The 27,700-nt window shown below is 38.6% G+C and overlaps 1 protein-coding gene across 2 annotated transcripts in view; it reads left to right on the top strand.

Moving 5' to 3' along the window:
• The first annotated feature begins 8,049 nt into the window (after window positions 1-8,049).
• Window positions 8,050-27,700, top strand: part of LOC115019983 (gamma-aminobutyric acid receptor subunit pi) — a 50,008-nt gene continuing 30,357 nt past the window's right edge. For both annotated transcript variants that reach the window (XM_029449771.1, XM_029449770.1), the window contains exons 1-2: window positions 8,050-8,205; window positions 17,835-17,924. In XM_029449771.1, coding sequence (XP_029305631.1) covers window positions 17,872-17,924 — 53 coding nt within the window. In that variant the 5' untranslated portion in view covers window positions 8,050-8,205; window positions 17,835-17,871. The remainder of the gene's footprint in view (window positions 8,206-17,834; window positions 17,925-27,700) is intronic.

Raw genomic sequence — 27,700 nt, 5'->3', positions numbered from 1 at the left:
CACACAAATACTGCACGAGTGCCAACAGCTAAATGAGTCCTGTGGAAGTGACTGTGGCTCATCCTGCGCAGTGATTTGTTCTTTACTGATGATCATTGGAGCTTTTACATACTAGCTGCAGTCTGTTTAAGGATAGAGCTGGGATAAGTTGTTTTAAAGCCTCTTCATATTTATCAATATCCCTGCAGACATCAACACGCAGCATATTCATGACGTTGCCATGGAAACAAAATATTCTCTGCATGGACCAGCAGTAAATTGTACATTTGCCTCAGTATATTTTAATGTTTAATTGGTCTATTTGTCAAACAAAACAAGCACATTGGGATTGCACTTGCTAATGTTGGTAAACTGAAGAAAATGTGAAAGTGCATGTTAATATAATGCAGTATCAATCTTCTCATTTACCTCTTAACAAGAAATCAAAGGTATATAGAGTATATTTGAAATAAAGATTTTACATACTACACAAATGCTAATCCAGTGCAATATTCAGCGCAGTTGTATTTGAAAAAAGCACATTGGACAAGACTGAATACTGTTTGCTACAGCTAGACAGAGGGAGAGATGATGAGGTTTGTAAAGAGATCATCTTGATCCCCTACTGTATATATTGTATAGAACAGGCTTGAAGAAGTCCGTGCGACGGGGGGGATTTATTTTAGTTCACCCCTCTCCTTTCCTCCACTGTATGTGTGTACCACCGCCCTTCGCGAAGTACAGTGGAGGAGGGAATGTGAATGGCAAAGCAAAAAAGAAAAGAACAAAAAAAATGCTTGAATGTTTGTTTTTAATTGGTTTATCTACAAACAATTTTGCGACCCCCCTGCAGTACCTCCGCGGACCCCCTGTTGAAGACCTATGGCTTAGTATAATTATTTGTTCCCTTCCATACACTGTATATGCAATAGTTTGTATCTGTCAATGCAAGAGCTGGTAGCAATAACGGATTTTCTGTGTTTGATCTCTAATGTCTCCCGAGGAAAGTATGTGGCTCTTTAGCTGCTAAATGCTACTTTATGGTCGCTTGCTAGTTTCTAACCGTGCCTGTCTGTTGTTTGGTTCTGAGCAGGTAGTTTTCTATGGGTTTTTTAGAGCTTTTTAGTTGAAAACAGCGTCAAAAGATTTGCTATTAGAGTGAACATAAACAGTTAAGGTGAAGTCAATAGTTGCCTCATAACAATGACACAACTCCTGGAAGTTACTGTGTCGGGCTGTTTGCTAAGAAATAATTACAGTAGGTCACTCCCTGCCTCCAGTCTTTATGCTAAACTATGCTAATCGCCTCTGGCACTAGTTCCGTACTTAACACAAAGACATGAAAGTGGTACTGATCTTCTCCTCTAACTCTTGGCAAGAAAAGAGACTAAATGTTGAACTATTTCTTGGGAACTCAGCAGAATTCATCCCATTAATCGGGCTTCTTGTGGCATCCAAACATGCACATCTCTTTCAAGAAAACACAGGTGTTGCTGGTTTAAGTTGATCAGGCTGCAGGAAAGAAACATGAAAATGTGGGCAAAACACAGCATGAGCTAAAGATCACGTTCAACTATTTTTAATGCATTCTTAGCCAGTGTGAACACCAGAGAAGAAGAGCCCAGAAAAGACCATACTCCTCAGATAAGATTGCATCAACATATCTAAACTGGAGCAACAAAAAGTCAGGGGTGTGGACACGAGTCACATGACATTCGACTCGAGTCAGACTCGAGTCACAAATCATGACTCGACTTGACAAAATCAAAAAATACTTTCCCAATAGAATTCCTAAATCAACTACCTTACTGTTATTGATTCTCAGCATGTTGACACTTACTTCCCCAGATCTACTTTGTTTGAACCAATCTGACAGCATCCAATGAAGTTTCAGGAGGTTGCATACAAAAACTATGCAGTGGTCAACAAAAAAAATATAATTAGTCTTGACTTGGGACTTGTATCTAGACTTGACTCGGGCATGGACCTGTGACTTGACCTGGGATTTGACTTAGGATTTGTCAGTCTTGACTTGGGCTTGAGTGCAAAGACTTGTGACTTACTTGTGATTTGCAAAACAATGACTTGGTCTCACCTCTGCAACGAGTCACAACTTTCAAACTACTTGTGAGCCCTGGGTCATTTGTGACTGAGCAGCTTTGGGAAAAGCAAATGTTTCTACAATAGAACAGAGAGAAATAAACTGAAGGTGTGAGTACTGAAAGTGGGATGATCTCCGGTGGTCTCGAATGACTCACGGAACACATTTTGGTACAATAACCTCAGCATGATTCCGCAGTAGGTGTAATGTTAGCTTTCATCCTTTTATAGAGTTTTGTTTACCCCAGTCTGTGCAAAGTTACATATTCTTTGGTTTGTCTAGGCTACAGTACTGTGTTGTTATGACTCGATGGATTATATATTTGTGTCGATTTTGGTTTAAAGATAAAATCCAGTCTAAATGAACAAACTGATAGACAGGTGAAGCAACCCTCAAGGCTATTTTGACAGAAAATTAGATAAAATATAATTTTTCCCTTTCTCCACGTATATGTTTCTATAGCATATTCTTATATTTGATGTGTATGTGTGGGCATACATACTGTATGTGAGTAAAACAAAGGCGTAGAAATATAGAGAGAGTGACAAAGACAGAGATCGTGGATGAATGAGCGAGGGATCAAATGGGGAAAATATGTACAGATAGGAGGGAGATATAAAGGTTGTCACAGGAAGGGGTAAGTGAAAGAAAACATAACAATGTATTATGCTTGGTGTGCTTCTAACCGCTCCACCAACGCTTAAAATGGTTGTGTCTTTCAGTAACTTTTACAAAAGTGATCACCTACTCATGTCCCTGATTAAAATTCCTATTTTAGGATAAGAATAAAATAGCAAGTTCTTTTTATGACCCATAATCCCTTCTAGCTCTGCATAATCAATGACATGCAAAGGATAACGTTATTTAGCTCTTTAATTGCTTTCTCAGGAAATGATAAACCGTTCCTACATGCATATTTTTTTTTCATATTCATCAACCTAGCACGGTTGATTTGTAACATATCATTCTGCCTTGTACTCGGGGTAATTCCCGTCATCACAGCGCCAAATGTCTGGGAACACTCGACACAAAAACAATTTAATGTGAACATACCATAAAAATGAAAGGATGGAAACCTCAGGTGAAATGACAAGGCAGTCTCTGACATCTGTTCCTGTGAAAGGAAAGCAAGAATGCCACTAACAGTTTACCCCAGATACCACAGTCCCCTCTGGCAGCAGCATCTGTCTAATGAGGGTGCACAGGAGTTCCTGTGAAGCCAGACATACCGATGCTTTGATATTCTGAAGTTTCCAACTTTTCAAGAAGACATACGTAATGAGGATGAAAAAGCTAAAATGCTAAAATGTATAAGACGTGTTAGACGGGCCATGTGTAGGGTTCGAATGAGGGTTGACATGAGAACATCTTGATCTGTGTGCTTCTAGTAATATGTATTTGTCTAGTTCCCATAGTACAAGCCAAGCAGTGCGTATATAATGAATTGAACATAATTAATGTTGGTTTTTACTTGCTGCCAGTTAGGGGCTCCATCATATACCTCGAGCAGGTGTGACTGACAGCTATTTTAGGGAATATAAGCCATACTGAAATGGATAGATAATGAAACAATGGACCCCTAGAACCAGACTTGTAAAAGCCCCCCCCCCCCACCCCTTCTACATAGGAGCTAGACACCCAGATTGAACTGGGTGGCCAATAAGATTCCAGGCGAGGCTGTATACACCCTATGTGGAGACTCAAAGTGTACAATAGTAAATAAATAATCTTATGAATACATGTTGTCAAATATATGTAAGAAATAATCATTTGTGAAGTCATTATTACAAGATTACAAGAGTTTTATGGAGTTTTTTTTATTTGACAATATACATTTTCATTTCAATATGCCCATTTTCAAAAGAAAGTTTCATAATGGCACATTTTATCATGTCACTTTTTATGACAATAGTGTCGCCTTTCAGCCAAGATATCAACAACCACATGTATCCAGCTAGCTCCTGTTAGCGAGAGCGGCAACAGTGCCAAATTAATTCTGACTCAACCATCGAGCCGCTGCTGTAAATAAACTCACTATACAGAAAGTAACATCTTCTTTAATTTACTTAGCTTAACACGGCAACACATGCTACTTAATTAGCAGGCTAACTAGCTAGGTGGGGCTGTGAACTTGGTTTATTACTCAGCATCAAAGTAAAGAGACCAGCATGTTGAACCAGCATGTGCTTGTTAATTCAGAGTTGCTTCTGCTACGTCTTGAATCTAAAGATATTCCTTGTAGAAAGACACACTGTGAAGAGCAAAAAGACAGACGGTCGGTCTCTGTGGTCACTCAATCCCACAGGATCTAGCTAACGCTGCCAACATTGGGTTCCATACAGCTGGAGCCCCTGCTGCTCACACTAGAATAGAGAAATGATTGCTGTCCATGATTCTGAATTATTGCAAATAGGCCTATAGGCCGCTGTGTCTGTAAATGCTTTGATTAATGTTATGATTGTGATTGTGACTGTTTTGATTTGTCTGTAACTATGCTGCTGCCTATCTTGGTCATGACTCTCTTGAAAATGAGATGTTTAGTCTCAATGAGACATATACTGGTAAAATAAAGGTTATAAATAAATAAATAAAATAGGGTCAAGATAAATATATGGCCAACAAATGATTGTCAATTTTGAAATAAGTGCTTCAATGATAGAGACATTGTTACCATATAGATATAGACCTTCACCTTTCCCAGTCAAGGGCAGTAGATGCCATGGTTGATGACATGGAACTAGCTCTGCAAAGCCCCACGCTTGTGCTTGGGAAATACATTGTTGATAAGTAATTTCTCAGGCTTAGCAACAAAATCCATCCGACAGATTGGGAGGGCAAGGTCACCTTGCAACTGATTGAAAACACTTTTTTAAATAGATGAATTGTTTAAATGTAAATGTAATTTGTTCAAATGTTGCATAATCGTATGGCCATGCTGATATCCCAGCAAGCTCTATTGGCTTTGTGATCAAATGTTACTTGATTGGACAGACAGTGGCAACTGAATCACCCCAAAGCATTACTTCACTGACACAAATGGAAACATATCTTAATCTCTACATTACAGCAGCTTCTAACTTATTGAGTATAAATAATGTATCACACACTTAACTCCCATGAGAGTTTAAGAGATCACTGGACAAAGACGTGAAAGCTTTGGTTTCAGGGTTCATCTTTAATCTGGTCTCCTTGTGGAGACCCAAGTCTGAGTGATGGAACTCGGAGAACACAGCTCATGCATAAAACATGGCCACATAACCCTGGATGAAATGGTTTGGTGAAAGCAGCAGCAGATGCATAAGGGCTCAGGTGGACGTTGTGAAATACCAAGATTCAAATGTAATAGGGAAAAATATAAGGGAGACATTCATCACTTGTCGTTGGAGGAAAAGGTTGAGGGCATGATGGCCTTCAAGTTAGCGGCCTCATCTTTTCACCTGTCCCTTCGTCTCTGCATAAAGAGTGACAGGGGAAGGGTCTCCTGGTGGAACCTCAAGGATATCAAGAATATATTAAGCCAGTAACACACTACAAGAACAGCAAGACATGGCAGGTGGAAATCATTTCTGCATGTGAATTTCATTTCTTTATTGATTGGTGGGATCTATGGATGGATAGTCTGGCTTTTTAAGCAATGACAACATTTCAACAGTCCCATGACTATACTTTATTTTCTTCTATTTTACAGCATACATTTTGTCTGTAAAGTCAGAGTTCCTTCAGCTGAAGGCAAGTTAGACTTTAGATTTTTATATTTGCCTCTCGGCAATGAAGTTTAAGACCAAGTTTACAATAACCAACACATTTGCTGCACAAAAAAGATTCACTTTAACTGCATTTCCATTCAACTAAATTATCCTAAGGCATTGGTTTCTCACTTTTTGACTTATGACCTATGAAAATAAAGCAATCACTATTTGTGTGGATACAAGTTGTGGACAAAGGTTTTCCCCTCTCAGTTGTTACATTTTAATAATTTATAGAGGCCTGAAGAGTGTGAAATCATTAGCAAAAAAATAAAATAAATCAGAGCAAGATCTGAAAGAAACCTCATTGTTTTTGCATAAATATATTGTTTCTGCTTTTCTACACTGCTACTCAATTTGTGACCACTGAGATTTATCTTGTGACCTTTTCAGGGCCACTTTCTGAAGGGATAGTTGGCTAATACCTGTAAGTGGTGAATTTTGACATGTGTTGGTTTTTGTTGCTATTAATGCTTTTGTTTGTCTTTTTAACAAATGTGTCATACTTGTACTTTAAGATTTTGAGTACCAAAGGCAAAAGTACCAAGACACATTCTTTCTCTTCTTTTTGCATTCTTTAAAACTCAACTTAGAGACAGAAAATACAGAAAAGGATGGCATGCAACAAATGCTGGGCCAAAGATGTCACATTTACATGTGACATTATATTAGCTGCCAGGTCACATCACTTTGACCTTTAGATATTTGAGTACCTCCTGTCAACTGTAAGTTGTGAATGAGGTTGCAAAAATGTCAGTTCCTCTTACTGTAAAACTTTTTTAAGTCATTTTGCGTAACACAAACACCATTTATTTTCAAGATTGAACTGTTCTTCAATTTCTTTGAAAACCACAACACATTTGTTTTAGATTTTATTTTCAATTTTTATTCATTTAGCTCAACCAATAAAATGCCTCCAGAGAGGTGGAAGCTACACATCCATGGGTGGAAGGGGTTAACAGTCCTACTTAGACATGCTTCAACTGAGTGCCTTGCACCCTGTCCTTCTTGCATGGTGGTCTCTACCCTATATAACCACCACAGCACTCTCCTGCTTACCACTGAGTTGCAACAGTCATGACACACATGTGAGCTAAGATGGGATCAGCTGCTGCCTGACTGACCCCCCTTGGGGTGTTTTGAATGGAAGTCTTCCCAATGCACCCATGCAGAGGCCAAGAGGTGAGGCCTATGGAACGTTGTTGAGCTCCATCCATCAGAAGCAAACACCTTGGCACAAGGTCCTCCATCCTGACATGTAGCCCCTGAGCGTCCATCCCTGAATGTTTAAACCAACCTGATTTTCCTCCCTGTGAAGCTGATGAGAAAGTATAATATCTGTATGTGCTGCAGATATATCCTGAATTTCCCTCAGGATCTATCTATCTATCTATCTATCTATCTATCTATCTATCTATCTATCTATCTATCTACTATCTATCTATCTATCTATCTCTCTCTCTCTCTCTCTCTCTCTCTCTCATCCTCTCTCTCTCTCTCTCTCTCTCTATCTATCTATCTATCTATCTATCTATCTATCAGCTATCTATCTATCTATCTATCTATCTAATCTATCTATCTATCTATCTATATCTACTCTATCCTCTCTCTCCTCTCTCTCCTCTCTCACTCCTCTCTCCTCCTCCCATCACTCTCTTCTCTTCTATCTATCTTCTATCTATCTATCTATCTATCTATCTCTCTCTCTCCCCCTCTCGTCTCTCGATCTATCTACTAAAAAATCCCCTATCTATCTGTCTGTCTGTCTGTCTGTCTGTCTGTCTGTCTGTCTGTCTGTCTGTCTATCAGTGAATGTTTAACTTTCAGTGACGATTTCTTCAAAGTACCAATAAAGAGATGGAATAATAACTTATTGCATGTGTTGTGTGTCAATATAGATACCATTATTCCACTACGATCTCTTTGATTTAAAATATGTGAATCACTGTTGAGGGTTTGAAACTCATTTAGTCTAAATGCTTCTCTGTCTCATGGGGGTTGATAAAAGACACACATTCTTTAACCGGGCATAACATATCACTTTCTCCCCTCGTACTTTAATGGAAGGGTAATGCACAGCCGATATCATCATCACAGATATTCTGTGCATTCATCTGTGTCAGCTTTGGAGACTCCAAATCAGCTGCGAGTCCATGGCGTGCGTCATTGCGCAGCAGCGCGTCCAGCCCATAGAAGTTAATGGGAATCCGCTGACAGAAAACAACCAGTTGTATGCGCGGATCCCCAGGTGCTGTCTTTAACTGGATGGAAGTCACAGTCACATCCACGCCGATCTGAGGGGAAATTCTTACGGTACGGACTCATAATTCCAGGATGCGCTAATATTTCTGACATGCTCACGGCGATCGGCAATTTAAGGTAAAGTTCGGATTTTAACTTTATTATCCTAACTGTTTTTTTTGTTTAAATGGTGGCAGTACCTGTTCATGTTTTTGGAGACGTGTGTTGTCTTTTCGTGCGCCTTTTCTCCCCAGCGCGCCTTTGAATAAAGCGTGCCGTCTCATACAGTCTGCATGCGTAGTCGACTATTTCAGGCGCATCTCGGTGTTACTTAACAGCCAAATACATGGTTTGGTGTGTGTGTGTGTGTGTGTGTGTGTGTGTGTGTGTGTGTGTGTGTGTGTGTGTGTGTGTGTGCGTTTGTGTTCGTGTGTCCATACGGCTCCCTCCTAAATTCAGCTGCTTTCAATTAGTCCTGCCTGTGTAAACTGTTGGTGCACTAGTGCATGATGCTTTTTCCTGATGTGAATGAGGGTTAGGAGGTTAACAAGTTTTTGTCTAACGGTGCCAGCCACTTAATGATTGATTGATTTTCCCCTTAGATCATTAATATCGGGGCAACATTCAAGTATTCCAACTGTGGACAAGCTCATCAAGCAAACTGCATGCTTTAATTGGGCAAGGGGGGATTTTTAAGGATGCCAGTTAATAAAGTGACATGAAAGTGAAGGTCAGGAATGAATTTAACACACAGGGATGTCTTTAGAGGAAGTGTGTGTTACTAGGAGGCATAAATGCAGAATTTGTCAGAGATAAACACTACAGCCTGTAGACATTTATGTGCCAGTATAACAGTGTGTATTAGATAGCTCATATCAATGGGGATGTCTACTTTGGCCAATCTTTACTCAGCGGCTCTGCATCTGATAAAAACAGCTAAGCTGTCAAAGTCAACAAGCAAATGCTCCCAGCAATGATATGATTCCACTGTGATAAAAACTAATTAAAATCACGCACATGCTCCAGGAAGCCTTGTGATTGAGTTTTCCCAAGTGTCAAACTATATTTGCTACACAATGATGTAATCAGCGGAATAAGCACAGATTGTAAGGCTTACTTAATTGGTGCAGATTTTTGTTCACTCAACGGGTTTAAACTGCAAGCTGCCTTTCAGATTTAGCTCTCACAGTGCAGGCCAGCCGACACAAGAAGGGAGAGGAATGGGATTTACATAAATAGAGTTTTGTCGAGATAATGGAAAGGCTCTCTGTTATCATCAAAACTCCAGAGCTTGGAGTGTATTTTCTTTCCCTCTCAGATGGACAACATAGAAGAATAAAGAAAACCTAAACTACAAATTGAAGTATTGGAGTGGCGGTGCCTTATTGGACATGTGACAGCATTGTTTTCGTTTTCAGTTTTTTCTTTCCGTATTGATTTTTTCCCATCTCTTGTTTGCTTCTTTTACCTGCGTATTGATTGCTTTCTGTGGTCTAGCTAGATAAATGGAGCCGTTGCCTTGTGTCACTGGAAGGATGTCTGGTGGTTCATTTGGAGCTCATCCAGTATGTCAGGTGCAGACCATGTGACATTTTGATGCATTTTATGTTTCTGCTCGAAATTCAAATGAAACATTTTGTACTCCCCAGGTATATTTGCGGTGCATGTGCATCATGGCAGCAGTTATGTCATATCTGCTTTTTGTCTATTGGGATCTTGCCTTGACTCAGTGGGACAGGGTCATGTTTCATCGGTAATATAATCTGATGGCCCTTCTGCTGTTGTCCATTCTCGAGCTGTCACAGTGTCCAGATGTGTCTTCAGATCCACTGGTTTCCCTCAGGCTTTTCTTATCAAGGACTACACGTAATTACATGTGAAATGTGGAGAAAGCCCAGAGGTGATGGACCAGAACTTCTTGAGCAGTTACACACAGTATGTTTCAGTATATTGTGATTCTAGTTTTTCTTAATTTGTTATTATTTCTGAGAGGATAATAGTTTTTAGAATAGTTTGGCATTTAGATAAATATGCGTATTCACTTTCTTGCAGAAACGGCATCCTCAACGTAACCTAACATTATGTAAGACAGGATTCTCCTGGATAAAGTAATGACCCTATATAGCGAAATGAACCCTGACAGGGTGAGCAAACAGAGGGGAAGTGAGTCACCCTGAATACCCAAACACGGCTGCTAACTAAAAAAATCAATTTCACACAAAATATTGATTTAAAAAATGTTTTATGGCTTCTGGTAAAACAAATTGTCCGCTTACTGTGTTTGGAGACTGAACTGTGTCCGTAGCAATTGACCAATCAAAATATAGTATTCAACAAAGCCGTGTAACAAAGCTTTAGAATTGATTCAACTTTGTCTCTGAGAAATCGTGTATTTGTCCGTCATTTTGTCGTGGTTCAGTGACTCTAAATACTACAATACCCATGAGCCTTGGCCTCTTTTACTATGAAGATATACAGATTAGAGGCACGAATCACAGCAGTATAGCAAATTAAAAACACTTTGTTGTCGCTGTTGACAATTAATCCAAAATTAAATCAGAATCCCAAAGGGAATGAACTTTATCTGCAGATCTTTAGCTCCACCTCGCTTTTAGCAGCACAACCAACCTAAACCAAATTCTAAGGTCGGTGATTGGATATTTCTTACTGAAATGCAGCATGGGGGTGGTTTATTAAAAGGTACAGATATTTTATAACAGAGTTGTCAATCTTGAACCTTGAGCTGTGGAAATGCTTCAACTGTGATGTAACATTGTCTATGGGATAAATGAATGGGACTTTCCCTTCCGGAACCTTCTGCGCTGAAAAATCTCCTAGCAACTTTGTAACTCCATAACGGTGAACTGTGAAGATTCGGTGAAGATTTGTAGGTGATCTTTCGACAGAGCTAGACTAGTACCAAACGGACATGGGAGTGGCAACGTCCTTCTAATCTAACTCTCGGCAAGAAGTCCAACACTGGTTAGCATATTTCCCAAACTTTGGAACTATTCCATTAAACACAATCCCAACTTCATCATTATAACTTTAATTTTTATGTTTTTTCCATCTCTTCCTCATCCCTATCCTCACTGCTGTAATTGCACGTCTGCAGATTTCTTTCCCACACAGTGTGTTTGAGAGGCAGCACTGCTGACTCATCCCAATAATAAGTGATGGACACTGGAGACCTGTCTGGGATGATGAGAAGTAGAAGTCACTCAGAGCCTGAATGGAGACTTCTAAACCCACAGATGAAACTAGGGAAGGAAAGGCCTCCGCCTAGATGAAGTCCATAGAGTCCTCACTGTTTCTGTGAGACACTGCCTTGGTGTGTTTGAAAGAGAGAAAGAGACAGCGCAAGAAAGAAGAAGGACTGCAGGGTCTCTGTCTGGAGATGTGTTGAGGAGAGTAAAGTAACTTTTATATAATAAGAAATGTTGGTTAGACTGTGGCAAGAACCTTAAAGACCTACATTGACAACATCACCTTTGATAACATTAATTAATTTATTTTAAAACAGTGAAATACTCCATTTCTCTTTTCCATCTCTCACATTAGTGATTCTTCAAAAGCTATGTTTGATCCAATGTACTTGTGGATTCTCTAAAGAGATCTAAAAGAAGGGAACTGGATTGAAATATGAGGGAGAATGCTTTCATATTATGTGTGTACAAAGCATACTGACTGAAATGGTATCAGTATTTTCTTTATATGCTCTTAGATTATGTATAGATTGTGACAAAGGGCCAGGGCACACACCACATCTTTATTCACCTTTTGTTTCATAGTTTTTCCTCCTGGATAACTAGAGAATCAGAGAATAATTTCCCTTACAACATATCATAAAGCCAGGTGGAAAACTGTTTTGAGAATGTTTTGATTTGTCACAGCAAGAACAGCACCTGTGTATAATACCAACAATGGTGTCCCTGTAAACTATGCTAGTGAGCCAGTGTCCACAACAGCGGGGCCCTTCTGGAATAGAATGCAGCCATCATTAATGCTAGTCAATACACTGGAGCCTTTCCAGCTATACAAATGCCCTACTACTACTCACCTAGAGTACAATACTTAGTGTTTATTATGTTGCTAGTAGTAGACGAGAGAACAAGGAAGCCATTTTGGACATAGCTATGCTTTGGGTGGTGTCATATATACCTGACCAGCACTGGCTCATCAAGCACCAAGGCCATGTCCACTTTTGGGGGAAAGTATCGCGCTGTTGCAAATGAAGAATACAATTGGGTAGTGGGTTGTGAAACAAATTAATATCTAGATTTAGGCACATAAAATACCAGAACATTCAATGTCAGCTCATCACTAAATGATGGTGGTGACAGTTCGTTCTGATCTATAGCTTGATTTGTAGATTAGCTTGACAGTTAGCTATTAACGGGTTGGTTGTTTACAGACAACACTTAGCCTAACGATAGCCTAACGATAGCCTACCTGGTGATTCAGTCAAATGTATAGATGTCTACCTAAGCAATATCTGGCCACTGTGTTGGGTCATTTTTCCTCTTGAACGGGGAAAGGCTGAAGGGCTGTGACAGCAGACCTAGCCATCTTAATTTTTAAAACAACGCTCCTCCTTATTACCCATTTTTGGAATAGCCGGGAGGTTAGGTGGTGTCGTAACTGCCATGATGGCGACCGGCGTAGCCCCCCTCATTGAGCATTACAATAGCTCTTCAGAAACCTACGGGCGACTTCACTGAGACCAAGTCCATGTTTTATACAGACTATGATGCTAAGGTAACATGCAATTAGGCTACTAGCTTTTAGCTTGTAAAAGATGTTTGCATAGTATGTTGTCAGTGTGGACAGATAAAAGGACAATGGTTTGCTTGCTACCCAGACACCAGATAATGATTTTAGTTTTTCTGCTTTAGTGGCGTTGGTGCCGGCTGGATACACTTGAGGGAAGTAGCAAAAATCATTCATGCAAGATAAGCTTTTTTGTTGTCATTGTGTCAAGTTTTTCATTAAAACCAGAAAATATACAACAAAAAAGCTTTTCCTGCATCAATAATGTTTGATAGGTGACTCAAGTGTAACCAGTGTGCACCAAAGTCACTGCAATATGAAAATAAAATCCTTATCTCATATAAATGTGGTGTCTGGCTGCTAACATATCTTGAACACCACGGCCACCATTCAGTAAGATTAAGATATATTAGAATAACTTGGGTAAAGGTGTGAATTTTGGCTTGGAGGCCACAAGGTTGACGTGGTTTTGATGTGACTCATCCAGTATGCCTAGAATAAGTACCTTGAAAAGCGACAAAGGAGAGAAAAGCCAGAGAATTAGATGAAGTGACTCAGTTCTGCCTGACACATCTTTCTATATTAGCTACTGCCCTTTTCAAGTCAGTTTAAAATCAAATTGCCAGCAGTTGGAGTCACAGCTGAAAGACAGGCTTCCCTTTGAAGGGCTGTTACCCATCCTCCCATGTTGGAGTGTCCCTCATCATGATGATCACTGAGCTAGGGCAGAAGCCAGAGCAGATTTAACAGGCAAACATGGGCTGAAGAGTGAAGAGATCTGTACCATTAGATGGAGCGCTGCTTAACCTGGGGCGCTGATTAATCATGGTCTCATCTCCTAAAAATAACAAGTAAGCAAATATCTGGTGCTTTGAAGATTAGGGTTAAAACAGAGGTAGGCTAGTCAACAGCCAGATTTTTATCTGTAGGGTTTTTCATCTGTATGTGTTTACAAGTGTGTTGTATTTTTTGGCATGGGACTGCAATATAATTAAAGATCTTTGGTTTGGCATTACAAAGAAAGCGATGGTTCACACTAATATAGCCATTGCACTCACACCACACATCATGTATAGTGGGAGAATTGCATAACTCCTGCAGAGTATCTTCAAAGAATAAAACTCTTTCTCTCGTTAAGTATTGTCACAAAGATGGCAATCATGAAAAACTGGATTGCTTTAAAACTCAGAGAGAATGGATCATGAAGCAATAATAATCATTAAGCTGGAAAAGGTAGCAAAATAATAAGACAATATGCTGAAACATGACCTAATGTCCCTATAAAAAATGAGGAACTGATTATAGCACTTGTTGTTTTTCTTTCAGTACTGTTCTATGGTATTAGCATTGCACGTCTGCTGTGCTGTAAGATGAAAGCAAAGTGAAAGTACCAATGTTTAGGACTGATGCTGTTTGAGGGCTGCATTGGAAAACGGTTTGGTTGTAGATTTGTATATTGGTTTGGAGTGGGTTTGAAATGGCAGGATGCATAATGCATGTTGATTAATTGTTTAAATTTTGCATCTTTTTTGTCTGTTTGTATTTTGTGCGTCAATAATGAAAGGGAAAATAAAATGAAATGTGGCCACAAAGGCAAAGGCTTGTCTGAAATCTATGTGTAATTTATTAACTTTATTTATAGATCAAAACCCTATCCGCAGACAGTGACATATTCAATTACACCTGATAGTGAGAAAACAAACAATAAACTATCATAAAGTTTTCTCATTTACTGCCCATCAGATCGACTTACTGAGTAACTGGGTCATATATAGACAATGACACAAACAATCTAATGTCTAATCATTTTCATGATGGAGGATACACAGGCTGGTTACATATATGTTGCATGGATTCTGTTCATTTGAGTATTTTTTCTCACACACAGTCAAGTTTTCCTTTTCTTTGCACTGGAGTAAGAACTCATTTGGATCAATATGTGATGGTTGATGCTGCCATCTATGAACTGGAGCATGCAAATTGTCTTTGGATGCTTTCCACTCCAAAAAGCACTCTTGTATCAGCAGATTTAAATAATCCACATTGCCTGCTGTATATATCATATCACTTTAGAACTGGAACATTGCATCTTTTTTTAATCAGTTGGTTTGACTTGTAATGTTATACCATTGTTTTATACTAAGAATATTTTTACTCTTCCCTTCCTAAAAAAATACATCAGATTCAGTGAAGCATTCACATTCAGTGGACAGCTTGATTTTAAAAGGGTTATCCTTAATGCCCTGAGTTGTTCCGGGTTATGTGCTCTAATGTACCGTCTGAATTGCTTCCATGTGAATGGGAGTCATTCCTTTTAGTGCATTAGCAGGCTGCATGTATAATCATTTATAATAGCAGTCCACAGTAGAGGTCCAAGCATAAAGTGCTGGGAAAGATGAACAGAATGTCTAATGTAATTGAAGTGTTTAATGTACACAATAGCTCCTTGTAATTAATATTTGCTGGAGCAGGAATAAATCTGAATATATTTTCTATCAAAATACTTTTTACTCTTTTAAAATTCTGAAAACACGTTCCCACTAATTCCCCGAACTCTGCTGCTCACTGAGTTCATACTGACTCCCGCTCATCAGTCCAGAAATAACCCTTTTATATTTGTTTGTTTTTAATATCCTTCTCTGAGCTTTTTAACATGCTCTGAAGTTGTGCACTCCCGGGTGTAAATGGAGCACACTCAATCTTCTGTGTCTGACAGGTCAGCAAGGAGATGCAATGGGAATATGATTATTGACCTTTTTCTTTCCAATCTATAGTGTTGCAAAAATATTGCTTTAGCAGCAGCTGTAAAATTGAGAGGAGTTTTAAATTTACATGATGGTAATAAGGGAATTATACTCATTTAGCTCACTTCACTGCACACACAGCATGAGCTGCTTCCTCACATGAGCAATACATGGATGTTCTTCCCATTTTAAGCTGTCAGAAAGACAAGTTAAATTCATTGTGCACTAATGCTAAAGTTAAAGAAAAAAATAAAATGTATACATTGACAGGTCAATCTAAGAATTACGTTTTTTTAAAACAGTTGTTCACACATTATCATAAGATTCCAAAAAAATGTAAGGTTCTCCCAGAGGCCTGGGCTTTGAGACGCTGGCTTTGTTGTTGGAGAAGCCCTGCATGATTCTACATATGTGTTGCAGCTCCATCTCCCTCCTATCATCTCCTGTCAGCTATCTCATGTTATACTGTATATACCTGTAATAAAGGCAAAATAAAGAAATTATCCCAATATTACTCGTGGCTGTGGAATATTATTGCATGATTATTAAATTAATATATAAGTGACATTTCTTTGAAAAAATATAGGCTGAATTGTGACTGCATGCATTATTTACATTAACCGAGTTGCACATGAGTCATTATGCATGGCTCTTTAATGAGCTTATCAGCAGTGAGTGAAAGCTTTCCTGCACTTCTTCAGAGACACTCGTGTCATAAATTGAATCAGTTTGACTGACAAAGTTGGCAGCGAAGGCACACACAGTAAATTGCTCAGTATGTCGATAAAGCCTAACTGTAGTTGTGTGCAGTCTGTTGTGGTCGATGTGTGGTTGCTTGGCTACCAAAAGTACAAAGATGCAAAGATACATATCTGTAAAATCAAAATTGCATGTAGTATTTTGTTACTATAATATGCATCTCTCCAAAGCTGCTTAAACTACTTACACTACCATAGTTATATGAATATATTATAGGCATTGTGGGAAAGTCCGTTATTAGTTGTATTGTTAAACAGATGGGAACAAGTCCTTATTTGCAAGTTACAAATAAATCTCAAGTCTTTGCCCTCAAGTCCCAAGTATTGAGTTTTGAGTCCTAAAGAATTCTTAATGCATCTGTCATTTTCGACCAGCACGTTTCGCATTGTGTAATTAATTGACCACTGCATAGCTTTTGTAGGCGAACAAAATATGTGTCCATTTGCTGGGAATGAATAGCGTTAACATTAGTTGATTCAGGGAATGAAAGGAACTGATTTATTAACATCATTATGCGTTGGGCTTGGGGGAAGGTATCAAGTATTTCCAAGTCAAAAGGCTCAAAGCAACAAGTTTTTGGTGTTGAAGTCCAAGTTGATTTAGATTTTGTCACGTCAAGTCCAAAGTCTGACTTGAGTCCAAGTCATGTGACTCAATCTGTGCTGTTAACCCTAGCAGTGATAATGCCATGTATTACATGCTACAGAACCACACACTGCGTATCATGTGACCAATGCTGCAACCAAAGAGGTAACATTACCACCAACAGGTCTTACTAGGATCTGAACCCACACCACTGTCAAGTCACTTTTACCACTTTACCACAGAAGGTTGCTTTCAACTTTACATTAAATAGTTCTGCAGCCCAGCTTGCCGTCCACATTAGTCGGGTCTCAGTGGTTAAATCATTCTGGTCTCTGAAGGTTTTCTGTCTGCTTTCATCTTGAAAAAGGCATGAGAGAGAGAGAGCAAGAGACAGTCTGCATGGAGATATGGGAAACAAGATGACTCTCTTTGAAGGAAACTGAAATATGCTTTATTACTTTTCACCAAGTTTGGAGTCAGACTTGGAGTTCCAGTAAAGCCAGTATAAAGAACTCATTGTGTTATTGAGAGAATGTCCCTCAGGCACGCAAGTACTGAAACTTGCCATTCGTGTGATTTATAGAAAAATTGTCCTACATTTCTATGTCTGTGAGAGAATCTGTAAAAGATAACCAAGTGGCACTGAGAAACCATCGTTGTTACCTGGCTGGGAGATATCAATAGTTGTAGAACATTTGACTGTAAAGATTGAAAATAGGAAAAGGTTTCACAAGCCATCTGTGATGTAGAAGTCACTGTATCAGCACAAACACTATCTCACATCTTTGGCTGAGATGCATCAAACAATCTTGGTTTCAAAGAGAACACAATCCATATTTCCTGAAACTACTATCATCTCTTGCATCTCTCTAAATTGCTGTTGTTGTCCTTTGTGTGCTTTTATCGCAGATAAACTCCACCTGGCGTCTCCACTCTTTCCGCAGCCATGGCCATCTACGTATCTGGAGGGGCCGTGTTCACCATCCTCCTCATTAGCAGGTAAGAATGTTTACAGATATACTCCCAGTTTAAAAGTAGGAACTTCGACTTTGAGGGGCTTTCCATTACTCAATGGCATTTTGAAGAATCATGCCCTCACAAGTCTGCTCGGATGCTGCTGATTTAATTCCCACATCCAAAAACGTGATTAGCACAAATGTCCTAAACTAATTAAAGCTCTTTATGGGAATCGAGACCCGGATTAAGAGTCCGGCCAGTACAAAGCCTATTCTCAGTTTAACCTGCAGGTTGCCGTTGTATTGCAGTGGATCTCACTTCTGTGTCTAAATGTGACTAATACCAATTGAAGCAGACTCACTATCGGCACTGATGCCAATAATTCTGGATTGGGTAATTGATCTTGTGTCAGACTGTGACCATTTGCCTACAAATGATATTGATGAGAATTCTAGAATATGTTATTCTAAAAATCCTACTGAGTATGCCCTCTAATTTTCTTTTTAATTTCAGGGTTACCCACCAATATAGCTGAATTCCATAATGACATGTTGGCAAACGTAGCAATCCAGCCTGAGATTACTCCCTCCTCTCATGTTCCTGTAGCGCTCAGTGAAAACCCTGGCAGCTTTGGAGCTTTGTTAAAACAACAAAGCAAGAAATTCTAGAGGATCACAGCTAAGCTTGTTATTTGAAATATAAAGCAAAAAATAAAGGTGTCGCTGTCCCAGCCATATAAAGTATTAACTGTTGACTAAACATTGCAATGGTGCAAACCACACATTTTGCAACAGAGCTAAAACAAAAGTCAAGGATTGGATGCAGGGAGAAAACTAAACATCAGAAAATAGAGAGACAGTCAGCCTGCAACTTGAACAAGTTGTTAAGATTGTTTTTCCTGTCAAGTTCTTGCAAACCTTGTTTGTATGCAGTTCACAATTATAACAGTAGAAAATGTGCCACTTTCTTGCTCATTTGTTGCCGGTGACCTTTGATTTTGATTTCAGCAGAAGCTGGCTAGCAAATCAAGCTAACGTTAGCTCTATGAATTTGGTGAAAATACCCTCTCTGGCTGGCTTGTTTCCAGCCGACTTGAACATTTTTTAAAAATAAATTACTTGAGGGCTACATACCAACACATCCTCTATAGAATAGGTCGTTTGGCAATGACTCGGAAAACCAATAACCGTTGGATGGTAGCATACCAGCGACAGACACGGTATGTTTTCACATTTAACATCGCAAGAGAAAAGACTTTTAGGATGAGAAATAACCTGATGTGTTTGAAAAACATAACACTACTTCAGGTAACTGGAGTTGCTGGAATATAAACTTTTCCAAATTAAATAAAGAGCTTCTAACATTACACTCTATAAGCATTCAGAACCAGACAAACAATGGGGAACATACTATACACAGGATATGCTCATTATGAACAGAGCTTTTTTATGAAACTCAGTAACCCCACAAACTCATGTAGCTAGTTTTAACAAGGTGCTCCTTGGCCTTGGTGATGCACATTTACTCCTGTAGTTAGGTTGTGAGCTGGACATGCTGTTTGAGGCTAATGTTAGAGCAAACAAACACACTGTTTAATCCATTCCTCACACATCTGTTATTGGATTTATGGTTGTGGGAAGTCTCTTCAATTGCCAAGTATTGCTCTTACTAGTGCACAATACACACGGCTTCGGCATTTTGGAAGCTTGACATGCTTGCCATGGTTTGTTACGGTTGCTAAACTATGATTAATCAATCAGTGTTCGGGGGAGGGGTTTGGCTTAATTAGTATAATCTGCAATAAATTAACAAAGATTATCTAAAGAAAGTATTCCATACAGCCCTTCTTTTGATTTATAATGATCTGATTAGCCCAACTGTAAATTACTTTGTTAAGCAACCACATCGTAGAAATGGTATATTCATGATATTGTACCAAAACGTAACTACAAGTCATTTAGCAACCCATATTTACAAACCCAGGCGGTAGCTTCAGCTCGATTACTCATTTAATCTCCTCAATAGAGGCTTATATAAAGTACTGCATATAGGATAGCAATGGTTTCACGGCAGTGGTTACATAAAGCATGGATACAAATTGTATTGAAGCCTATTACAGGCAGATTAAAGGCTTACTGTATGCTGTACTTGCCTTTACTGGAGAGAAATGACTTACTCCTGTATATAAATCCATTTAATGTCAGCTTTTTTTATTGATTGTCACCGGAGAGATTAGTCTACTCCTATGGTTAAATTATTACATGACTGCATTTTCTCAAACCACCACAAAATGGAACATTTCAGAAATAATCAGCTTGAGAGAATATTGTATTAGTGTACTTTGTTTTTTCCTAAAGGGGAGATAAATAGTGTTTTAGCGTCTCTTATTAAAATGACTTAGTCATGTCTATGAGGAGTTGTTGAGGTTGCTGATTAAATGGAGAAGAGTATTATTTTCACTATTATTCCAGAGTCAGACATCGTCTCTACGTGCACTTTGAAGGTATGTTGAACCGTGAGCTTCCAGGAGAATCATATATAAAAACCGAGATTGGATTCCAACAAGTGCTTTGGCACATTAATTTGGAAGAGTGATCCTAAATTTGACTTCTTCTGACAAGTTCAAACTTGAGGCTGCTCACTGATGTCACCTGTCAAGGGTTACCAAAATATAACACCACTGATGTTTCAGAGCTGATGCCACAGCCCATTTAAAGCTTGACTGAAAGACAAAATAAAAGATCAGACCTTCAGCTTTTATACTAAGTGGCTTAAAACTGCATCCACAGTTGTTGCAGTTATTGCAGCTGTTGCCATAGAAACGCAACATAACCTCTGCTACTCCATCCATTAGTTTGTCAGTGCTTTTACTGACAGCTGAGGAATTTCCGAGACAGGTCAAGGATTTTACTCAATACAATCATGATGCCTCTTTTCTTTTAGAGTTACATGACAAGGCAATTTAGATTATTTTAATTTTCCAAAAATCCTCTTTTGTCTTTCGCTCAGAGGTTGTTAGAAATTCCATTGCTTTGCCTATTTAAAACCCATCATTTATCATTTATCATTTTCTGCAGCACAGCCAACTGAAAACCAGTTTTTCATGTTCATTAGGTTTAACAGTAGGTTCACTATCTGGAACAATATATTGCCTCTGTTGGGTTTCTCCGCCATTTCCATTTTCACAGCGGTTTGTCATGGCACCATTATCATTTCCCTCGGCAAGGCTAGAGACCTGATTATTTTATCCTGCTCAACTTTCTGAACTACAGGGCTGCATGTACTTATTTGCCTATTTATTCCTGTGAAAGCAGCTTGTCGTCAACTGTAGTAACACATTACTAGAGAACCATACGAACACTTACCACCACTATAATTTATAAAATAATAGGCCTTTTATTCATATTCAAACGTTTTCTTGACATTTCTAAAGATATTCTTCTAAGATGAGTATTGTTTAACAAATTATATGATATTACATTTGCAGGATGAGTTGATGAGTTTCACTCCCTGCTGCAGATGACACATGTGACAGATGTTCCCCATTTAGAAGCGTAGCATTTTTGGTCACATGATTTTGATGTCTAATGTTTTAGCATAGAAGACATTTTAATGTTGTGACCTTAATTAGCTAAATTTGAACATGCATGCATTCTGCGAATCCTGTTACTGACATTCCCTTCTGGCTGCTGATGCTGACCTGGTATCCCCAGGAATTATGTTCACATTGGACAATTAGGCATCTCACATCACACATCCAGAAGAGGTTAAAACTTGTTTTTTAGAAAGTCTATATCAGTAACATTCTGAATTAAACGCATTGTTTTATTCTGGAGCTGATGATGGAAGTAGCCAATGAGAGAGCCATCTGCAAGGATCGGGTAATGACAGCCAGGGTATACAGTATGTGCAGGAGAGATGATGATCTGATTGCAAACAGGTGTGCTGGTAGACACGATCCAGGTGAGTGGCAGAACAGGAACACACACACACACATATACACACAAACCAGGGACACTGAACAAAATAGGAGTGGGAAACACAGGGACAAGCAATTATCTTCGACTTTTTTTTACACAAACCTTTTCTCTAATCTTAACCAAGTGTTGACTAAACCTAACCTTAAGTTGACGTTAAATTGCCACAACCACAACCTGTAAACACCTGTAAACTGTAACCATACTGTTGCCCTGCACAAATACTGTGGCAAGAGGGAATATAGCAATCATTGGCATTGAAGATTACAAAACATCATTTGGAATAATGCACAAACATTTTCATATTCTTATCCTAAAACTCTCCTACTTTTGTCTTTGAGATTTGCCCGTATGAGAGTCACAAATTGGATTCACTTAGTTCTCTTAACTGGACAATTTTGTGGTAAATGGCTTGTTTCCACTGGATAAATGCCACCTGTTCGTGAGATGTCATGATTACCATTATCAACTCCCCTGAAATGACCACTAAGCCTAAGTTATATTCACAAAAATGTTACAAACAAGTAAAAATAATAACTTCCCAACTGAGGAGTTGCAGGTTGTGCTGTCAAAAATCAAAAAGCAGACAGAAACATAGAGAATTTAGCAGTGTCAGTAGTTGTTGTGAACGATCAGATCACGATTGTTCTGTTGTTCGTATCCTTCTAGTGTGTCTTCGACTGGAGCGTTAGAAGGAGCATATATGACAAACTACTTGGATCAAGCTCAGGCGGGTAAATGATGTCAAGGTAGATAAATATTTAGAGCATGAAGACAGTGAGTACATGCAACAGAGCTGGTTATACAACACAAGCACTCATAGAGAAGTACACCTGGAGGTCTTATCTTCCCTCGCTCCTCCAAAGGACACAGTTTTCTTTTTTATTTGTGTGAGAGTGAAAAGATAGGACCTTCTCACAGACAAAAGGGAGAGGAAGCTTCGATTTAAGGTAGTAACAGTATTTCAGTGTTATTAACAGTACAGCAGCCGACGACCAGAGCACTGTGACAGCAACAAAGAGGGAATGATTTGACGCTGCAAAACGTTCTTTGACTAATATGAGGAGCTCAGGGGGGACGGACTGTAACAATCACAGAGATGATACTTTAGAATAGTATAGCCTACAGTGGGCGATGGCACACCGTCAGGTGCAACAGAGGATGATACTGGGCAGCGACTCTCTTGCTGCTGTGCTGCAATATGCAAATAAATATCATGACATGTAAAAAACCTCTCTGTAAATTGACAGGACAAGTTGATGATGATGATGATGATGTATCAGATTATTGATTTTGAATGAAGTAGTTTTCCATTATATATTTTATTTCAGTACATTTCAGTAAAGCTCTAAATTCATTCTTATTTAGGCATTATGATTCTTAAAGGGGACATGTCATCTTGTTTTCGGTGCTTGTGCACGTACGTTTGGATCTCTGGAGAGCAGCAACCAACAAACTGTGAAATCAGACAAAGAAAGATTGAATTGAATGTAATCTAAATTTATCTGAAAATTATCCGCAGAACGGGGATGATTTGGGTCGCTCTGCTCCTATGCTTCATCACAACGGAATATTGCAATATATATTGCTTTTGTTCCTATTGATATAATACAATAATACAATCATACGTAATCATCACATATCGCCTTTATTTTTGCTAGATGTAATATTTTCTTTTATATTTTATACATTACAGAATGATTAATTCATTACAATGATCATCATCAATATAATAATAATAATACATTTTATTTATAAGCGCACTTTTCATTTGAATAAACAAAACTCAAAGTGCTACAGAGTAAAAATATGATTTGAGATCCAACATTGTTACGCATAGGATCAGAGGCTATACTTTATATGACTGTCTTTCACTAAATGTATTTAGTATTGTCACTTATATATCTTTTTTAATATATAACCATTCATTGTTGCTTTGTTTACCCCCCCATCACTTCCCCTATGAACCCCTCTTTTGAGATACAGAAATACTGCTCACAGTAATTCAACAGAAGACAAGGAATTAAGAGTTGACATATCATATGCTTATATATCTTAGCATATCCCAGCTAACATAATGTGACTGTAAGAAAAGGGTACAAAGCCCCCAAAGTTTAGACTTAACCTTCAACTCTGGAAACTGGAAAAGTCAGCACTTCATTTCAGAGAGCATTAAAAAAATAAAAGGTGTCACTTACAGTCTGCAACCTACCATGACAGCGTCTTGATGTAGGTTTTTGGAAAATTAAGATAAGTGAGTCAGTATCCAAAGGGTACATTTAAAGGCGTAAGCCCGTACAGTATGTGCACTATCTATGTATGAGCTTCTCCAAAGCTCCAAGGTCCATTTCATATGACAAGACTACAAAGCCAGAGCTGGCGATAAGGCTCTTATTACCATGATAATGCTTTGTAGTGTCATTTTAATTAATAAGCTACTAACTGAGATCTTATTTTGGCCTTTGAGCTCCTGAAATCTCAGAGCTTTTTGTAAAAGAATATTTAAAGAAAGCACATGCTCTATAGCAGTGGTCTTCACTATTTTTTTTACATGAGAGCCACATTCACAGGACAAAGTCAATAGGAGAGCCACTTTTACGTATGAAAAGCTACATCCAGTCATAAAAAGCATGTCTGCTTATTAATTTGTCACCCCACCCAGAACATACACTATGCAATGTAGCCAACCAATGCATTCAATAAAAGCAGGATTAGTTTAATACTGGGATGATGTTGTCAAACTCTGCAAACAATATTCCTGTTGAAGCCAAAAAATCAGTGTTTCACAACTTTTGAGTCTGAGAAGTTTTTTTGCCCGAGCCAAAATCCATGCGATCTCAAAAGATGCCTCAGTTAATCGTTCAGCTGTATTAGTTGTCCTGTGTATGAGCTATGAGTATGTGTTGTCCACAAAGAGAAGAAGAAAGCTGCTCTATTTTTTTTTTACTAATTTCTTTTCCAGGTGCGTAAGTTTCGTTGCATTTTGGATCCATCGTTTAGAAATGCAGCTCCAAATGACTTCTCTTGAAACCAGAGCAGGGTCTGTTTGCACATTAAGCACGAAGGGTTCAACTCGTGGAGGACAAATAAAAACTCCTCTGTCCACTTGTCTTGAAATTTCCTTTGCTCATTTTGTATGGCTCGTACCTTTCTTTCTTTAACGGGAGCAGCTGTTGTCTGTCCACAAACATCTTCCTCTCGATTCCGCTGTGGTTTGATGCTCCAAAGACAAATCTTAATTTTCCTCGTTTGTCACACTTTGTTTCTGTCCACCTGAGGTGCAACGTTTTAATAAGAAATCGATCCATGTTACGTCCGTAGAAACACGTACTAACTAGCATGTAAGTGGTGAAACGAGTCAACCGGAGCCAAGCTAACGCTAAGTGCCAGGTTGGTCGTAGTATCCTCCAATTTAAATGTTCAAATTTAGCGATATAAATTATTTTTTAGCAAATGTCCATCTTCATAAGCATGCTTATGTTAACATATTTTTAATGAGCTTAAGTTTATTTATTTCTATACTAGCCCACCACTATATCTACCCGTCCAAGAGCACATTCGCCATGTAGTGCTGATAGACCGCCAAAACTGGTAACTCCGCAGTGAGTCAGTGTCAGACGAGCAAGTTTAAATATCTTGTTTCTAGTCTATATTTGCATCTTTTATCAATTATTCTCATCAATTATTTGTATTATTTGTAGGCTAATAGAGCAGACACTGTGTTTTAATGGGTTGTATGTAATAGCCCTGCTTGTTTTTAGTGTTTTTATGAAATATCTGTATTGACTGCATAATTATATCTATCACGAGAACCACCAATTAAAGCTTGGCGAGCCGCAGGAGGCTGGCGAGCCGCGCAATGAGTAACACAGCTTCAGAGGGATGTTACTATGCCCCATCAGACAGGGACTCTAAACTCAAGTTCATAGGGGTTTACTTTGTATTTCACTCACCAATAGAGCCTCTTTCTCAAGGTTAAAAGCCAACTGCGAACTGATCGTTTGTGTTCAGTTGTCTCATACACCACAGCTTTTAAGGCTTCATTTCCTGATCGTGACATAAATGTCATGTCAGGAGAGATGGTTTGATCGTAGCTGGTGAGTTGTTACTTTCAGCTCCTTTAAAACATCAATGTGAATACTGATATCCATTTTAAATGCCTTTTAAGCTGTTGCACCAAGAGTTTTCCGAGGGTTTCCAGAGTGGAAGTAAAAACAATCTGTATGTGCAGTATGGAGACTTAATGCAGCATGCAACTGTGATGATAGTTCTTCTTCCATAATGAATCAATCAAAACTTTAAAAAACCTATATGATGCATTTTAAATCCCATCCTTAAAAATAATCTGCACAATAATAGAAGGTTGATGTTTTGTTGAGACTATAATCAGACTCTTATTATACGTGCCCTGCAGATATTATCATTCTCCATACCAACCTTAATGTTTCAGCTTGGCAAAAACTCTATTAAGGGCTGATTAACTAACTCTGGAATACCCTGGGGATCTGTGTGTTGTTTTATGGATGTGACGTATCTGCTGCCAACTCCACTGTTATGTTCTTTGACAGCAGCTCGACTCACTACTGACAGACTTTAATTAGAGAGTTGTGGGTGGTGGAGGAGGTGCTTTACCTGGACAACAATCAGGATATTTAAACTTCAGTGTGTCGTTGATCTTCCAATGTCTCTGGCTTGGTAATAGTGATATCAGTCCTGTAATATCCTCATGAGTTTAGAATTACACCTTTTGTTATTCCATGGTTCAGTCTAGGATGCAATGTGTTGTGCATCCTCAGAGCCCAGCAGCTCTTATTAGCTGTCTAGTTTTAAGAATTGTCTATATCCAAAAAAACATAGAAATATAAACATTAAAAGTTTCATGTTTTATGTTTTTAAGTTGTATTAAAATGTCAGATGAAACCTCACTGTTGTCAGTACAGTAATATTGTTGTTTACGGCATGATTGCTCTGAATTCAGCATAAATTAGCATCTCATGTGTGGACACGTTTGGTAGAGGTATCCATTAACATGCTTGTTACTCTGTTTCATCTGGCGTTGAAAAGAAAACACAGTTAATTATCCTGCTGATGGGATTTTTCTGGATGGTTACATTTTTCTTCATGACTAATGAGCTTTTTCTGCAGTAATGACTTAACTCTGCATGTAATGGGCAGGAAGAAAAAGCCAAGAGTACTTATAGATTACCAACAGAGGCATGAATTGCATCCAACTTGTTGATTACAGTTTTTGCAGGATGACGTCTACAGTTGCTGCCAACAAAACAATAAGCTTCAGTGTAATATTTCAGTTCATTAAATTTATATTCTTTCTTTTTTATGGTTCCTCTGCAACCACCAAAGATGCACAAACCATGAACTGTATGCTACGCAAAAGTTAAAAGTACAGTTTACATTTATGAAAACAATTTATCCAAAGGTTTTAAGTACTGCACAAATTTGCCTCCAGACCTGCTGTTTTCTGTTGAGATGCTAACTACGGTTGGTAAATCATATTGCTCCGGGCACTCAGTAACACAAAAGCAGCAGTCACATTTCTCTTTTGGGTCCTCAGGGTGCCTCCAAAGTTATTATAATACAATAAGTGCATTTCTAAAATGGTTAAAAAAAAAAAAGTATCAAATAAATATTTTTTTGCCAGGGGTGCTATGAAAAGAGACTTTATGTGGATAAAACATGCGACTTCAACGTCACTCAAACTTCCACTGAAGAGAAGATACATTAAACTGATGTGGAGCGATGAGGAGACTAACCTTGCTCAAATTAATGCATGAACAATGCCGTGTTTCCATTACGCTTTCTACTTTGTTTTCTTCCGTTTGA

This window comes from Cottoperca gobio, chromosome 15 (assembly GCF_900634415.1).
Source record: "Cottoperca gobio chromosome 15, fCotGob3.1, whole genome shotgun sequence".
NCBI classification, from domain to species: Eukaryota; Metazoa; Chordata; class Actinopteri; order Perciformes; family Bovichtidae; genus Cottoperca; species Cottoperca gobio.
The sequence above is the reverse complement of the archived record's forward strand: the minus strand, read 5'-3'. Positions and strand labels throughout refer to the sequence as shown.